At 40.8% G+C, this 18,307-nt stretch overlaps 1 protein-coding gene across 4 annotated transcripts in view; it reads right to left on the bottom strand.

The window, feature by feature from the left end:
- ano1a (anoctamin 1, calcium activated chloride channel a) overlaps positions 1-13,727 on the bottom strand; it is a 61,108-nt gene extending 47,381 nt beyond the window's left edge. For all 4 annotated transcript variants that reach the window (XR_003840588.1, XM_029498240.1, XM_029498238.1 and 1 more), the window contains exons 1-2: positions 13,634-13,727; positions 8,295-8,437 (exon numbers count right to left, since the gene is read on the bottom strand). Coding sequence is in view for 3 of the 4 variants with exons in the window: in XM_029498240.1 (XP_029354100.1) it covers positions 8,295-8,393 (99 nt within the window). In the remaining variant the exon portion in view is untranslated. The remainder of the gene's footprint in view (positions 1-8,294; positions 8,438-13,633) is intronic.
- Positions 13,728-18,307: the final 4,580 nt, after the last annotated feature.

Raw genomic sequence — 18,307 nt, 5'->3', positions numbered from 1 at the left:
CTTTTACATCTGGAATCATTCTCACCTCTGAATCTCTCAGAGCTAGCTTCTATAGTTTCATCATCCAGACCGTCAACCTGTCTATTAGACCCAGTACCAACTGGCCTCTTTAAAGAGATCTTTTATTTAATTGAGCCGTTCATTCTAGATTTGGTTAATCTGACTTTATTTCTGGGTTATGTACCTCAGGCACTTAAGACTGCGGTCATCAAACCCCAGCTTAAAAAGCCTAATCTTGATCCAGATGTTTTGGCAAATTATAAACCCATATCAAACCTTCCATTTATTTCTAAAATCATTGAGAAAGCTGTAGCAAAACAACTACACGAGCATCTGGATGGGAACAGTTTGTTTGAAGAGTTTCAGTCAGGATTTAGAGCCCATCATAGCACAGAAACAGCGCTGGTTAAAGTCTCCAATGACATTCTAATGGCCTCAGACAATGGATCAGCCTCCATACTTCTCCTTCTAGATCTTAGTGCTGCATTCGACACCATAGATCATAATATTTTACTACAGAGACTCGAACATGAAATTGGAATTAAAGGAACTGCACGAAAGTGGTTCAAATCCTACTTATCAGATAGACATCAGTTTGTACATGTAAACAACAGCTCCTCCTCATGTACTGTAGTCAGTCATGGAGTCCCGCAGGGTTCGGTACTTGGACCAATCCTCTTTACGCTTTATCTGCTTCCTCTAGGCAACATTATCAGGAAACACAGCATCAATTTCCACTGCTACGCAGACGATACTCAGCTGTACCTATCAATGAAGCCAAATGAAGTCACTCAGATAGTCAGACTGCAGGCATGTCTTGAAGACATAAAAGTCTGGATGACTGGAAATGTTTTACTTCTCAACTCTGACAAAACAGAAGTTATTGTACTCGGTCCTAAGCACCTCAGAAAAATACTATCTAATCATCTCATCAGTCTGGACGGCATTACTTTGGCTTCCAGCTCCACTGTAAGAAACCTTGGAGTAATTTTTGACCAGGACATGTCCTTTGTCCCTCACATAAAACAAGTTAGTTGGGCAGTTTTGTTCCACCTGAGAAATATTAGGAAAATCAGAAACATCCTTTCTCAGGATGATGCAGAAAAACTAGTCCATGCATTTGTAACTTCTAGGCTGGACTACTGTAACTCATTACTATCTGGATGTCCAAACAAATCTCTGAAAGGCCTTCAATTAATTCAGAACGCTGCTGCACGAATATTAACAGGAACTAGGAAAAGAGATCATATCTCTCCTGTGTTAGCTGCTCTTCATTGGCTGCCAGTAAAATATAGAGTAGAATTCAAAATCCTTCTTTTAACGTATAAAGCTCTTAATGGCCAAGCTCCATCATATCTCAGAGAGCTCATAGTTCCTTACTGTCCTAGTAGGCCACTCCGCTCTCTAGATGGAGGTTTACTTGTGGTTCCTAGAGTCTCCAAGAGTAAATCTGGAGGCAGATCGTTCAGTTATCAGGCTCCTCTTCTATGGAACCAACTTCCAGTATCGGTCCGGGGGGTGGACTCTAGTAATTTTCAAGACCAGGCTTAAAACTTTTCTGTATGACAGAGCTTATAGTTAAAAAGTTAAAGTTCTCTACTCTTTAGCTATGCTGCTATAGGCCTAGGCTGCTGGGGGAAGGACTGAGCTTCTCTCTCTCTCTCTCTCTCTCTCTCTGTCTCTCCCTGTCACCCTCTCTAAGCAATTATACTGCATTTACTAACCATGTTTTGCCAAAGTCTCTGTCTCTCCCAGTTCCTCTCCTCTCTCTCCCTGTCCTCATCCTGCAGGTGGTGACTCATCGCCATCCCATGTTCCTGCAACACCTGCTGGTCCCATATAGCATGAATTCTGTATTACAGCTCAACTCCATGAACTTCATGCAACAACATGTGCCTACACCCCCCCCCCCCCCCCTCCAATGCCTGTCTCTCTCTCTCTCCCACTCTCAACCCAACCGGTCGAGGCAGATGGCCGCCCCCCCTGAGCCTGGTTCTGCTCGAGGTTTCTGCCTCTTAAAGGAAGTTTTTCCTTGCCACTGTTGCCAAGTGCTTGCTCATCGGGGGATCTGCTGGGTCTCTTTAAATAAATGTATAAAGAGTTTGGTCTAGACCTGCTCTATATGTAAAGTGCCTTGATGTAACTTTGTTATGATTTGGCGCTATACAAATAAATCTGATTTGATTTGATGAATAATTAGCCTATATAGCCTATAAAGGAATGTAGCAAGACATGAGGTTGGGATTTTCCTTGCTCGCAGCAGCCACGGTTAAGCAGAGAAAGGAACAATCACACACAATCTACAGAAGTTTCAAAGTCCATACAAACATATTTGTTGACAAGAAAGGATTTTTACTCAATGAAAAAAAATGTATAATTTCACAACTTTACAAAACTATTGTGTGAACTGAAAAGGAATCATAAATCTGCTTGCATGCACACATGCCTGCATACAGTGAGAATTCTTCATTTGGAACAGGTTTTCCTGTTCATACAAAGAACTAACTCCAAGCTGAACTGCTGTGAAAGAACGGGGCAGGGCTTGCCTTTTGTCTGACAATGTACAGAAGGCTACTCTACTTAAGAAGGTGCTAATGTAAACTTATAGCTTCCAATAGAGTGCCAATGCCATACCTACATGACGCCGTCGTGAACCCTTCAAACTTCTCCATCACTCCATTTCGTCGCATTGTAATTCACCACCAGAGCGTTAGGGGGCTGTGCTGCTTTCCTGAATGGTTATCATCATCTCTAATTGAGTACTTCTTCAGCTTCCAACTTTTCTGGTCACAGTGAACAATGGCAACCGAGAGAGAGAGAATCTTGCTGGAGTTGGAGTTGTCGAAGAAAGCATCCTTACAACATCTAGATTGCAACAGAAGAAGCATCTAGAAATACTGAACCGGAAATGCGTTGCTACCATGCAACCCAATCAGTTAGTTTGTTGGGAGGTGCACGTTGGGCTACACTGGGAGCTATGGCGAGCCTCCCTACCCTAAGATGTAGGTACGCCGTTGATTTAAAGCAGGACCATAAACCAGGCTTGACACTTCCTCTAAAAAGACGTGTGAATCACATGTGACTCACATGAGAATTATGCGTGATTATGACCAAATTCAACCAGGAACTGTTGACAAACTGTCAGAGCATATAAAGTCAAAGTTAACAGCTTAATTATCACATCATTACTGCGCAAATCTGTATTTCAAAAGTGAGTAACACCTTTACTTAAAATGATCCCATTCCTCAGCACCTGCTTCAGGACAAATTTAATAACTTTAACCTTCTGGAGGGTATTTTAAAAAAACTGAAATTCAAAATAACCACAAATATATTAAATGAACCATTTTCCCAACTTGGAATGGGAATATAAATAATACATTTCAAAAGCTTATGTATACATTTAGTAAACAACAAAGTTATATTCAATTAGTTACAGGAAAATGCAGGCATAATTTGTGCCATTCCAGAAACAGTTCCTCTTCTCTCTTTTTTAAAGAACTATTTGCAAAACAATGTCACGATAAGAAGCCACACACATTATTTAGGACACATTTCTAGGTCCACCACAAGACAGGGGAGTTTTGACAGACACTGCACATACATGTATCACCTCATTATTTTGACACACAAAACAAAAAGACAGCTATACACACAATACTGCACACTAACTATCCACTCCACTGTGACGGTTCTTGGGGGGGGTGTAGGGTGCTGAGTCTGGACCCCCCTCTGGCCCCCCCTCAAACCTCTGTATAGTCTAATTAAGATTATACAGAAATTATTACATTTGTTATATTAGCACCTCTGAAACGGCAGTCAGTTTTGTAGATATATGGTGAAAAAGACAATCGCAAAGTGAGCATCCACCGGACAAGAGGAAGAAGAAGCAACTTGCTTCCTCTTCTTCCTCTCGTCAGATAGCAGTGCCGACAGCAGTTGCAGTTCCCAGTGAGTACTGCTTCTTGTGTTCTTCTGAGTGTTTACATGTTAAAGCTTTTGAAAACATACCTCAGATCCACCATGAACGATGACAGATTAAGCAACCTGGGTGTACTGAGCATCGAGTCTAAGAGGGCAAAGGCATTCTGAGTCTTGACTCATTTGCTCTTGGATCTATGTGCAGAGCTGGGTGAAACATGAGAGAAGGTACAACATGCCACAACAATGCCATCCCAGTGCGGACGCAGGTCCACATATAGTTTTTAAATGCACAGATCGCAGAGGAAACCATCTTCAATGAGGTCTATGCCTGTGCATGATGCGTGCCACCGACCTCCTGAAGTGCTGGTGGCATGCTGTGGATGCACTTTGGAATGGTTTCCTTCATTATGACCCACAGGCAGAGCCCCTTTCATGACAAGCGGGATATGAACAAGGTGCAAGACTCCATCAGGATGTCATGCAGCATTTATAAAGACAATTAGATTCTTTTTGCACATTGCCTTTTAATATTTCTGCTATTTCAATCATTACATTTCTCATTTGTCTCAACTCCTCCATCAGGTTGTTGATTGCTTGAATTGTCTCCCTTTGTAGCTGCAGGACTATCAGTGCGGAACCTGACCACTCACAAGAGTACCAGAATGACTCCAGCTATGGACATGATTTTTGTGTGCATCGGTGTCAGGTCAGGAGTACTGCAGTGTTTTGCTTATGCTTATGGTTAAAAATGGGGGTTTATAGGGCATGGCATGACACCAACACAGCTGAGAACACTTGTAGTCGAGTGTGATTTATAAAGCAAATTTGCTTTAAGTATGCATAAGCAGAGTTTTGTAAATCTGAACACACTGTGTTCAAATCTTGATGATGCAGCCCCTCTCAAAAAGAAAGAAGAGGCTGGCTCTGTGGTATAATTCTCAAATCTGTGCCTTAAAGCAGTAAGAGTAGTCAGTAGGGCAGCTTTCTTCCACCTGAGAAATATTAGGAAAATCAGAAACATCCTCTCTCCATGATGCAGAAAAACTAGTCCATGCATTCGTAACTTCTAGGCTGGACTGCTGTAACTCATTACTCTCTGGAGGTCCAAATAAATTCCCAGAATCTCCAAGAGTAAATCAGGAGGCAGCTCTTTCAGTGATCAGGCTCCTCTTCTATGGAACCAACTTCCAGTATCGTTCTGGGGGGCAGACTCTTTAGCAATTTTCAAGACCAGGCTTAAAAGTTTTCTGTATGACAGAGCTTATAGTTAAAAAATTAAAGTTCATTTACTCTTTAGTTATGCTGTTATAGGCCTAGACCGCTGGGGGAAGGACTGAGCATCTCTTTTTATCTCTCTCTTTCTCTCTCCCCCTTGTATGCACCGATATATCAATAACCTTGTTTTTCCCAGTTTCTCCCAGTTCTAACCATGTGTAACTATTAATTAACCATGCTTTCCTGAAGTCTCTGTCTCTCCTAGTTTCTCTCCTCTCTCTCCCTGTCCTCATCCTGCAGGTGGTGAATTACTGTCACCCCATGTTCCTGCAATGCCTGCTGCTCCCATATTTCTATGAACTTCGTGCATCATCATATGTTTCTGCCTGTACCTGTATTGAATATGCCCTCCTCCTGTTCATTCGCTCCCTACTCTAACCAACTTTGCTCGCCCCCCACCAGTGTCCCTCTCTCTGTCTAAGTGGAAGTGAGTGAGTGAATGGAAAGAGAGATGAGCGATTTGTGAGAGGCCATTATTTTCTTTCAAACTATTCTATATCTCTGTTTTATGTCGTATGTCATCTAATTGTTTGTGTGTTTTGTGGTGTCTTTCTGTTGTGTAGATAGACGTAGCTGATTTTGTTTCATAATGTTTTGTGATCAACAGACAGACAGTCACGGAGTTGACCAAGTTAACAAGAACGAATGGAATCAAAATCTCACTTTCCTTTCCGTGTTCAGTTGAGGATGTTAGTTTGGCTGTTGCTGAGTTGGTTGGTCATGGCAACATAAGGAGTTGTAATTTTCCTTGACTCTACTGGCAAAGTTAACACTGTTGTTGAGAACGGCGTAGTTGTGAATGATACACTTGCATTGGTTATGCCTCTAGCCGCACCTATCAAATGGGTCACTCTGTCAAACGTGCCATCTTTTATTAGCGATACTGCTTTGGAAGGAGAGTCTTAACATGGACAATTAGTCTCAGCGATTTAAAGGATTTCCTCTGGTTGTAAATCGCCACTGCTGAAACACGTTGTTTCACATAGGAGACAGGTTCATATGATACTAAATAACCGAAATGAAGAGCTAAACCTGGCTTTCAGGTTAAGAGTTGACTGTTTTGACTGTGTTTTATTTGCAACCTCAGAATTGATTAAATGTTTTGGATACGGTAGGTTGGATATTCACCAACCTGCAAGAGGGACACCTCATTAGAGGTTGCCCTGAGAAACCTGAGGTATCACAGTTAACAACAGTTATCACAAAGGAGACAGGAACAAACACAAAATGAATCTGATAGACCAGTTGTATTGAATAATGTTACTGAACAAAACTGTACTAAATTTAATAGCAGTGACAAAGCAACTGAAAATACAGAATTAACGTGCACAAATCATCGAGGAAACCAATGTAGCTACAGAGGAGGTTGAAGCTGTGCTGCGAAAAAGAGTACTGTCACTGAACCAAAAAAAATGTCAAAAAAGCGAAGAGAAGGATGGGCCTGAGTCTAGTGAAGGGGAAATGGGTACTACCACAAACGTCATATAGGGGTAGAACTCTTATAATTAACAACATAATGGCTTCTGCATTATGGCATAGGCTAGCATGCATAGATCCACCAAAATATTACTGGGACACTTACAGGCAATTTTGCTGGACTTTTTTTTGGGACAAACTGCACTGGACTCCTAAAAGTGCATCATACTTGATCGTACAGGATATTGTTAGAGTATCATTATCAGAAAATTAAAAAAAAAAAAAAATCGGCCACACATGCATGTGGGCATTCCCTGGGGCCATCACAGACCAGCCAACGCTGGACCAACAGAGGCCACCAGGGAGCAGCCACGGACCCATCACCACACAGTGCCAGGAGACAAAGTCCCGCTACGAGGACATAGAAGGGCCCATGTACCTGACCAAACCGTCAGACATAGGGTCCTCAGGCCGCCGGCCTCATGCACTACCCAACCATGGTGGATATGGTGGAGGTGTGGTGCATTAAAATGTTGTGTAGGGTGTATATGGTGTGCCTAACTGTGGCTGTGAGAAAAGTAGTTGAAAGTGTTTGTAGTGGGTGCAGCATGTTGTAAGTCCAATTTAGGAGGCAGGCAAGTGAGAGCCCATATCCCAGTCTGGGGCAGGAGGCCGAAGAGTTAACTCTGGAGTACACCCACAGGGGCCAGCCGAACCCTAGGAAGGCCCCCCAGGCGAAGGGAGGAGGCTGCAGCAGAGGAGAGGAGTGGAAAGACTGGAGAGCCTGCTGGCCCACACTGCCAAGGCCTGCAAGTCAACCCAGGAGGAGCCGGCCATCAACAGTCCCAGACCACAAGCACCATGGATTTACACCATGGATTTTAAAATAATTTGCACAGTTAAAATAAATATAGTAATGTTTGCTACAGTATTCCAACACTGATTTTTAAATGAAGCACCCTACAACTTCAAAGAGTGAGAACACTTGTTCAGTTTTACTGTAATAATTCGAATTACACAGCATTGTAAAAGCAATTTACGTTGGAAATTAAATCTATAGTAAATATACTGAGGAATATACTGCAAAATATTGTGTGGACCAATTGCCACCTGCCAGTCACTGTATAGTTCACTAGTTGCACTAGTTGCACTTGTCTTCAATAAAACTGTCTTGAACCACAACCTGCTTCTTGTCTGTGCTCTGCATTTTGGCTTTTGAACTGTTGTTAACACAATCGGATGATGGATCGCATTAATCACAAAGCAGCTGAACTAAGTGAAGCCTATTTCCCTTAAAGAGCATGTAGGTTATTTTGTCTCTACCTCCATCTAGGAGAGATGAGGTTAAAAGAAACTTATTTAAGGTGAAGGGCTAGGATTAGTCACCAAAAATAATGGTACAATGTATAGGAGAACCAAAAATTACATTTAACACAAAATGCGGGAATCAGGTATCATACCACTTTCTATTCTCCATAAGCTGTGAGTGTAATAATTTTAGAGACAAGAACCAACAAAATTACTCATTGTTTTTTACATCATTTGGATGGACCTGTCTCACATGTCACCTGACCCATACCCAGCAAAGGGTCAGACACAGAGTCCTCATGTCTGTGTCTGATCTGACACCGCCATTGTCCAAAACTTTAGCCCTACTTAATGTGGATGCAGTGACTTACTATAGATTGGCTGCTTCTGGCTTCTGTGTTGGCAACATCCACATCCAAGTTCTTCTCATCACCAGGGACTAGCAGATAGTTGTCAGCCCTCCTCATCATGGCGGGTTTGTCCTGCAGATGCTCACGCGCCAGGTGAGCAGAACCTGATGAGAGGAACAACATGTACTGACATCATCATGGAGATCATATGATTTATAAGGAAGTGCTTACTGCTATGTTCAGGCAGTACAGTGAGGCAGTACAAAGAGAGGCAGAATGAGAATAGATGGATTAATCTCGATGGGTCAGTCAGTCAAAAAGGTGAGAAACACAAGAGCAGGGTTAGATCAAATCGAATGTATTAATATAGTACCAAATCATAACAGAGTTATATCAAGGCACTTCCCGGCCACACTCTTTTGGTGGGTCTCTTATTTAAACAGACCCAACACTTCAGAACCAGACTAAGAATAGGTGGAGTCACCATCCTGGTTTTAACTGAATGAGGAATAGAGAGAAGAGGAAGGGTGGCTATGTGGCTCTTACTGTTTAAACTTAGGGACTAAAAATATGTACAGCATTAATACAGACCACTTGCAAAACCCAGCTAAGAGCAAGCAAAATTATTGTTGCTATCTTCAAATGAATATACCATATACTATAAGCAATACTTAAAAAATAGCATATAACTGCTGATTGCATTTTCAATGGACCCAAGCAAAATTATTTTACTGTGAATTAACCCAGAATCCCCTCTCTCTAATAAAGTTTCAGACTTGAAGCTGCAGCTGAATTTGTGCTATATTGTGCCTTTACTATATCAAAGTAGCCTAAACCTTTAGTCTCTTCCAATGCAATAGAGTGATTTGAAACAACAGCATCAACGTGTATGGATCCATGAACTAAGAGCACTTGGGTGATACCCAGGTGACACAGAGTGTCAGATGAACCACGATAAGCTAAGGCTTGTTTAGAACATCCCGGCATGACCAGTTTGACTCTGCAGAATACGCTTACCTTCACAAACCTTATGTAAACCCAGGCATGGACATTCACCAACCTGCATGGGTCTGGCATTTGCTTTGACAACACAAGATATTTTCAGTGTAAATCAAAATCCACCTGTGTGACATTTGAACCTAGGTGGATTTTAATTACTTTATCTCCCATAATGTTTCATATTATCACTGTATTTAGCACTGTGAAAGTCCTATAGCAGACCTGGATTTATACACATCAACCATTTGCACTGTAGACAAACTTTATTTTGAACGGCTAATTAATTATGTTGGAGTTATTATGGTCAGCAGGTTGTATACATCTTTTTTTCTGACAACATCTACAAAGTTTAAACAAATAATGCAGATTAAGTATAAAAGTATATATAGTATATATAGACCACATGTAATACATGTTAATTATAGCCACATCTCCAAATATAAAACATCATATTGGACATTCTAAACATTGCACTGCTTCATGCTGCTATTATACTATAACATAATGTACAAATAAGCCACAAATCTAAACACTACTTTGGTCTCAACTCTGATTATTTGACTTCACAGAGATATTTATTTATTTTTATCATGAACATTGATACCTTTTAACTGTTTAATCCAGAAAAAAGCAGCTACACACATAATCTGGTGATGATACAGTTTTAACAGTTTTTGGCAGACAATAACTGTTTCAAGGTAAGTAAAAAGCTGCTAATGTAATGTAGCTATGTTGAAATAATAAATCTTATAGCTTTAAAATACTGTGATACTGTGTAGGGCATAAATGCATATCCTGACTTGCAAACTGAAGCAGATACTGGACCCACTGTACTGCACTACCTCTTTGGTATGGCACTACTCGTACAACAGCCACTACTTCTAATTGCTACTTATCGGCTTGTTAGACTATGTGTAATATCGGTATTTGTTTATTGTCATTAACTTCAGTTTACGGTTTATGCTGTTTTGTGTTTGGAGTTTTTTGTCTTTCTTTTTTTTCCTGATGCATTAATCTACTTGAGCTTTTATTTCATTTATATAATATTCATATTCCTCTTGCTCTTATGTGTTGAGGTGGGTGTTGTTGGAAGAAGACTGAAAAAAGTAATGGTTGATGATGATGGTGACTGTACATCTGTTTGATTGCTACAATAAGATTGGGTACATCAAACATGACTTTCCATACAGTTGTCATTATTTTAAAAGTGCCCCTATAATTTGCTCTTAATAGCTCATGAAACTGTAGTAAATGCCTGTGCCTCACACCAAGAAGGTTCTGGGTTTGATTGCCAGGTTTGGGGCCTTTCTGTGTGGAGTTTACATGTTCTCCCTATGCCTGTGTGGATTCCTTCCATGTTCTCCAGGTTCCTGCTACAGTCAAAAGACATGCAGGTATGGGATATTTGGTGATTTTAAATTACCCGTAGGTGTAAGTGGGAGTGTGAATGGTTGTTCGTGTCTCTATGTCAGACCTGCGATTAACTGGCAACCTATTCAGGGTTGGCTTAGACTCTGCCCAGTGTCAGCTGGAATTGGCTCCTGTACCCCTGTGACCATGACAGTTAAGTAGTATAGAAAATGGATGGATGGATTTAACAGGAAGTTGTTAATATCAAACCTGTTTTGATCAAACTTTTCCATTACCATTAGGCTAACACATATTCTAACAATTAAGAAGTTGTAAAGTCTGATGGCAGTTGGAATGAATGATTTTTCGATCCTGCATTGCAGGTGGATGCATTAATGGATTAACTATCCACTGCTGAGGTTTCTCGAAATCACTGTGGTGATGTGAAGTGGATGGTCCCAGTATTTTTAGATATTCTCTGCCTTTCTATGTGTGCATTCCTCCACCACAGCCCCAGTGAGTCTAATCTGGATCCAATCACCAAACCAGCTCTCTCCACCAGTTTGTCCAGCCACAATGTATCCTTAACTGCCTAACTCTAACAAAACTCTAATAACTCTATGGAGACTTTTTGCTATTTCAGTTGTTTCAGTTTAAACATGTGGAAACCATTTCAACTTCAGAGGGCGATCATGTGTCTACATTACATGCTAGTAAAAAAAAAGTAATGTATTCAAAAGAATGTATCAGTTATCTTATACATGAAAATGTTTGGATAGCATCATTTAAATAATAGTGTCATCTACAGTTTGAAGGGACTTACTTAACCCCCAGCTAGTTTAGCATCAGTGACTGCATACTGGTTTTGAGAAGCTGAGTAATACACACACCCTTCAATAACAGGTGACTTTGGAACAAGCTGCTGCCTCCTCACACGTGACACTACACTGGAACCAACAGAGCACAGTGAGACCAATATAGAAAAAGAAACTAATTAAAAATAGAAAAGAAAAGGCCTAAATTGTATCTACATGGAAAAAAAATCAGGAACAGCATGTGGCACTCAGACCTAAGCCTCCTCATGACTGTGATGTACTTCCATAGGATACCCAGGTAGGTAGGCATAGTTTCGGCGATACAGCTAGTTAGCCAGGAATTTGAGGACATCTGTTAAATTCAAGTGCCAACAAGCTTAATTGTTGGCACTTGAAGATCGAAGAAACAAGAAAGGGGCAGCAAGAAGCAAATTATTTGTTTCTTGCAAAATTGGAAATTTGAGAAGAAATGTGATGTTGCATGAGTTAATCTTACCGGCCTTCTCTGTTCTACCAAGGTCCGTTAAGCCCCTGAGGATCTCCTCTCCATCATGTCTCTCCATCGGGAAGGTTCCTATAGACCCTAAATCAAATCTGTTGCGTCTCCGCTCTCTACTCCAGCATCTATTCCTCCATCTGTTTGCGACTGCACAGCAGCCTGCTCTGTTGCATGGAAACGGACAACTAGCACTAATTGCTCTGATGGAGATCTGTTAGAGAGCTGATGGACCGGTGTCTCCTGTCAGATGTGTCAAAAACAATCTGTTTGTACAAAATGTTCTGTATCTATTGCGCTTAGTGGAAAAATGCGAGGGCTGTTTTGAAGCGATCTGAATAAACGACTAGACTTTATGCTAAAAACACGTCTGAATGTGAATCTGACAGAGCAGTAGACACCGCGGACCAACACTGAAAATCGTGCCAAAGCGGTTTACAATGATGGTGCATTCATGTTCAACGGGAAAACGGGAGATATCAGTTTCAAGCATACTCCCATGCGACTAAATTATCAGAGCGCTAACATTTACTTCCTGACCAGAATCTGGAAAAAGGAATTAACTGCAGTTATGTAGAAGCTTTCACACAGTCAAGTTTTTTCTAATGAAATATAGACCAGGAAGTTCTTCAGCAAAACGACTGATTCTGAAGTCTGCTTGTTGGTGAGTTTTGACCCGAATGTCTATATTGTTTTTCATCATGTTAATACATTAAGTATAATTACCATTAAGGCTGAATAAATAGATACCTGTATGCTTTCACAATGTCTTCTATTAGTAAAAAAAAACACACTTTAATCAACACTTTGTGTCCTTGTATTTCACAAAAAGAGCAAGAAGTCCTGACCCTTGTCTGGACTAGACCTGTAAAATCTGATTTTTTTATTCTGGAAAAGTTGAACATTGCAAGTTTTTATAGCTTCTGGAAACATCTAAGACAACAGGAAGTGAGATCCCTCTAAGTCTGTCAAATATAACATCCTGGTTTATTGACCTTTCAGAGAGTGAAGATACCCAATGTTTAAATTCTGGTTGAAGTTTCCATTTGAATCGGAAAAAGGTGCACTAAAGACCTTCAATTTCAAATACAATGTGTCCTTAAAGTGTTCATGAAAGATTTCACCTTATCTTACTCTTACATTGAAGGAATTACTACTGTTTGAATGTTAATACTGTAATATCTCTTTCAGTGCAGCAAATAATCTAATTTCTCCCCATAACCAAGGCAGCTTTAAGACACCCCTAAGTTGCTCTCTCAGCAAAGAAAAAATTAAGGTGTAAGTGTTTTAAATATTTGAATATTAGTGTCTGGCTCTTAGCCCACATTTTCATGATGGAAAATAGAAGCAAGGAAAAGAATCACAGCCAGTTGCTTTAACCACAAAGTTTAGATATGTTATTTCCAATGGGATAAGGGGCAGCATTGATCAGGACATTTCTCATTTACTAGTGGTTGTTCTTCTAATAAATATGTCTCTGCATCATGGACCACACAGGGAAACGTCTTCAATCTACTAAGCACCTCAGGCTAAGAGGTGTAAGTCTTGGCTTGATCCTGTCTGTACTGACGATCAATACAAATACAGCACAAGGCACAGGCAACAAGAAATTACATCAATAATCAAAGCCAGACACTGCTTCACACTACAAACTAATAAAACCTCACTGAACATGTATAGTTAAAATTAAAATAATTTACCTCAATCCAGACCGAAGCAGAAGCTGCTCCTGTACAAGGTAAGAAGGAATAAGCAGGTATTCACCAAGTAACACTTCCTACTTACCTGTACAGACAGGGTGGAGGAGGAAATGCCTTAAAGCTCTTTGGGTGAAGCCTCTTTTCCCACACAGCATGAAGTCACAGGTGGTGGGGGGATGGGTATGCAGCGTAACAATGTAAGGACTTGGGACTTGTAGCCAGTATCTCAAAGTGTACATTCTCTAAAATAAAACTGCTGTATGCATTATGTATGATTAGGACCTTTATTGTGGTAGCTAATACAGATGTGTAGTTATTTTTTTTCTCTTTTGTAATGTGGCTGAACTCAGTGTGACTTCAGACACGAAGATACTATTCTCATACAAACATGTGTGGGCTTGCAGTCGACTGCTTTCCTGGTAGTTTTCCAGCTGCAAAATGTGACCCCACCCCTAAGCTATCTCTGAAAGGTTTTGATAAAAACTTGACCCAGAATCCATTCCAAAGCAACAGGTAGAGTTTTTACAGGGGAAATAATTTTTCATGGCACAAACTTCATAGCAACATATTCAGAAAACAAGGATTCTTTTCAGTGTGATTTCCTACCAACCGTTTAATTCATATTTACATATTCAAAGTGTGTTTTCTGGCAGCCAAGCAGCATAGTGGTTAACACTATTGCATCACAATAAGAAGATTGTGGGTTTGGTTACTGGGCCTGGAGCCTTTCTGTGTGGCGTTTGCATGTTCTCCCCTTGCCTGCATGGGTTTCCTCCGGGTACTCCAGTTTTCTCCCACCATCCAAAGACATGCATGTTTGGGTTAACTGGTGACTCCAAATTGTCCATTGATCTGAGTGAGTGTGAGTGGTTGTTTGTCTCTGTCTCTGTCTCTGTGTTGGCCCTGTGATGGACTGGCGACCTGTACAGGGTGGACTCCACCCTCACTCAGTGTGAGCTGGAATTGGCTCCAGCACCCCTGTGACCCAGAAACAGATAAGCAGTTGAAGATGAATGAATTAAAAAAAAGTGTGGTTGTGGGCAGCATAGAGGTTAGTACTGTTGCCTCACAACAAGAAAGTTGTGGGTTCCGTTCCCGGCCATGGGGCCTTGCTGTGCAGAGTTTGCATGTTCTCTCTGTGCTTGAGTAGCTTTCCTCCCACCATCCAAAGAATGCATGTTTGGGGTAATTGGTGACTCGAAATTGCCCATAGGTATATGTGAGTGGTTGTTCGTCTTTTTGCTGGCTCTCTGATGGACTGGCGCTCTGCTCAGGGTGTACCCTGCCCTCACCCAATGTGAGCTGAGATGGCTCCAGCACCCCCTGCTACCTAGAAATGGATAAGCGGTAGAAGATGAATGTGTGTTATCCTGATGCCACTGAAGGACAAATTACGTGATGTTTCCATGAAGGAACAAATGAAACATGGGTCTGACACAGTGTATGTCTACACCACTGCACTAAGAACAACACTCAGCGTAGTGTAGCTCTTAGCAGTTTTGAGTGGTTAAAGCCTCTGCAGGTCATGAACAAAGAATGACAGGTAAAAAGATTTTATTTCAAATCACATTTTATATTGGCCCATAGCTGTCATTAACAGGACATAGCTCACTATGCAACACACTGTGCAAACTGTACACCTGGTACAAACTTAGTTTAGCATATTATTTTCAAAGCAAACAATTAACCACAACAATCACACATTAAATCTTCAACTTTTACTGAGTGGAGCGAAGTGCAGCAGATTACCACAAGAGAAGAAACTAGTCCATCCCCAAGCTACGGTAGAACAGATGGGTAAAAAGAGCAGCTAATGGGCCACTCATACAAATAAAAAATATGAACAACCCAATTACATCTTAATCCTGATGCCTGTGTCAGCATCTTTTCACATGTCAAAATTTCTGATGGACATGGCCCCCCATGTGGTATCTCTATCTCATCGATCATTTAGTCTGGTATTGTGCTGTAAAAATATCCTTACCTCACAGCATTTCCTCAAATTTAAAGAAAACACACAAAGTGAGTAAAATGAGTGAAGATATTTGACCCCACCCCGTCACTTCTTTGATCTTTCTTCCACAGAAGGTAATCCTGCTGAAACATCACAAGAATCAGAATAAGTCTAAAGTGGAATATAGTTAGATGCGTCCATCTTGTCATCACTAAAATTTTTATCCGATCAAATGAAAATTAAATCTAATTTATTTATGTAGTGCCAAATCATAACAGGGTTACATCAAGGCATTTTACATGTCAGCATACAGCAGGTTTAGACCAAAATCTTTTTGGAATATTTAATGAGACCCTACAAATCCCTCCATGAGCACGCCCATCATGACAGTGGAGGGAAATTCAGAGGCAGAAACCTCAGACAGAACCAAACTCAGGAAAAAGAGCAAGAGAAGTATAAAAGAATGCAATAAAAATGCAAGTTAAAACCTACAGATGTAACTATAACAGATTCCTGTTATTCTACTTCTTTTTCATTACTCTCCTGCATTTACTAATTGAACACTTGGTGTAATACAAAATAAGTGGAACACTGTGGGTTGTGTAACATCAGAAACATTCACAATCGGGATTAAATTCTGCAGTTGTACAGTGAGGTGGCCTGAGTGAAAGATGCTTTCACTGGGGTGCAGATATAACATCAGTGTGGAATTTCACATCAGTGTAAAGGCAATATTTCTTGCCTGCAAATCACTGAGGGTTTCCTTGTTTATTCCGCTCATTTACCTGCATATAGGGTAAATTCAAGCAGTCATCCACAGTTTTACATAATCCTTACCAAAAGAATTCATTTCAGAAAGTGATTAAATGCCAATGATTACTAGTATGGTTAAACTCCAAACTGTCATTTTGGTTACTGGTTTACACGCAGAGCTAAACCAGAATCAGGAAATTATGCACAAAATATTTCCCACAGAGTTGTGTGTTGACAATGGTTGAGACTGCAAGTTGAAATTCAAGCCTTCCTGGTGCAACAGGTAAGTGGGAGCATGGGCTCATAGAGAAGGGAGTTGTGCATCTGTTTGAGCTTAGTCCTATTGTGTTTCTCACTATACTGAGATTTTCATAGCCCCGAGTGTTGGTTTACATGCCACACCGAAACCTTGCAAGAAACTCTGAGGATCAGTCCATTTGTTAAGCTGACTCAACACAGAGACAAGAGCAAATGCAGAATTGTGAGACACTCACAATAGTTTTAAGAAACAGTTTTTACTCAGACAAAAGGAGTGAATTCACACAATGTCCACCAAGTTACTATAAAAAGTCTGCGGACAAAAGGCAAAGTTGAAAAACTGGTTGTGCTCTGGCTCATTTAGAAATAAGACAAAAGCCAAAAGACTACAACTGCCACTAGGTGAAAAAAACAAACTGGCACAGATGGGAGAAAACACTGACACTAAACATGCTGGGGGACAGGAGTGGAGTGGAAAACTTAAGCCATTTTGGGGCTCCAGGCGATATAAGTAGGGGGTCCTTGCTCCATCTCTTCATCAGTTTGGGGGTCCTTGGTCTTGTGGCCTACTTTGTGGTCTATCTTGTGTCAACTGCAAAGTGAGAATACCACACAAAACAATAATTAAATTACGGTGACAAATAATGCACTGACTGTTTACTTAATATGTCATAATTTACCTCTTCAATCTCATTGTTTCTTTGCCTCTCCTATTTAACTTGGCTTTTATCTTTCTCGCTTGTTTCCAAATGCTTTTGTCCTCATTGATCCTGTCTCTGCAAGCTTATCTCTCTGAGCTTGTTTTTACTTCTCCCCTCTTTCTGTTTTGTCTGTTTTGTCTTGGCTGCTGGTCAAATACTGGGTCAAATCCACAAGTTCGTTGATTATCCTGCAGTGGTAACCAGATCACTCTTTTTGCTTGTTACTTCTACGCCTTGTTCGTTGGCTCCTGTTCGCTTACCTCGTACTAGCCTGGGTCTCCATTTCTTTGTCCTCAGTGCCCTGCCATAAACATCGTCTGATTTTTTGCTACGCTCAGCTGTCTGGCTACCTTACTGGAAGTTTCCCTGGCCCTGTTGTTCACTCCTCTCCTCTCCCCTTTGGACTCTTTGTTAATAAAAAAAAACTTTAAGATCTGCATTGTGGATTCAGTTTTATTCATGAAGCCTTGGTTTAACAGTGGTAATTTTTTTTTGTTGTCATGTCTCACACGTAATCTGGCATGGAAGAGGCTCTGGAATTGAACTTTATTTTCCTTCATCACTTGGCGAATCTCACTTGGTGAATCTCACTTGGTAAATCTCTGTTTTTTCAGAATTAAAGGTGGATAATCGTGGTCCAGGTGGTTTTCTTGCCAGGTGAATGCCTTCACCTGTCATGCCTTGTGAAGTAGTGTCTCTTTCATTTTAAAGCTTAAAAACTTGACTATGATGAATAGTGGTGGTGCATCCTCTGGCAGTTGCGGTCCCAGCAACCAGTGAGCTTTTTCCATCTGCAAGTCAGGCACATCTTTCATTAAGACCCTCTTGGAATAGATCTTCCACAAATGAGAATAACCCATTATTGTTTCTTCTTTCTCTGACCCATCTGGCACATCACAGATCCTTACATTCTCATGCCTGGAGTGGCTCTCCAAGTCTTGAAACCTGTCCTCCATCTTAACCAGTTTAGAACTCTTATTCCCCCTTTTTTAAGGTGTTAGTTTAAAT

The sequence above is a fragment of the Echeneis naucrates genome, chromosome 3 (assembly GCF_900963305.1).
Source record: "Echeneis naucrates chromosome 3, fEcheNa1.1, whole genome shotgun sequence".
Classification (NCBI taxonomy): domain Eukaryota; kingdom Metazoa; phylum Chordata; class Actinopteri; order Carangiformes; family Echeneidae; genus Echeneis; species Echeneis naucrates.
Note: the sequence above shows the minus strand (reverse complement) of the source record. Positions and strands in the feature narration are given on the sequence as shown.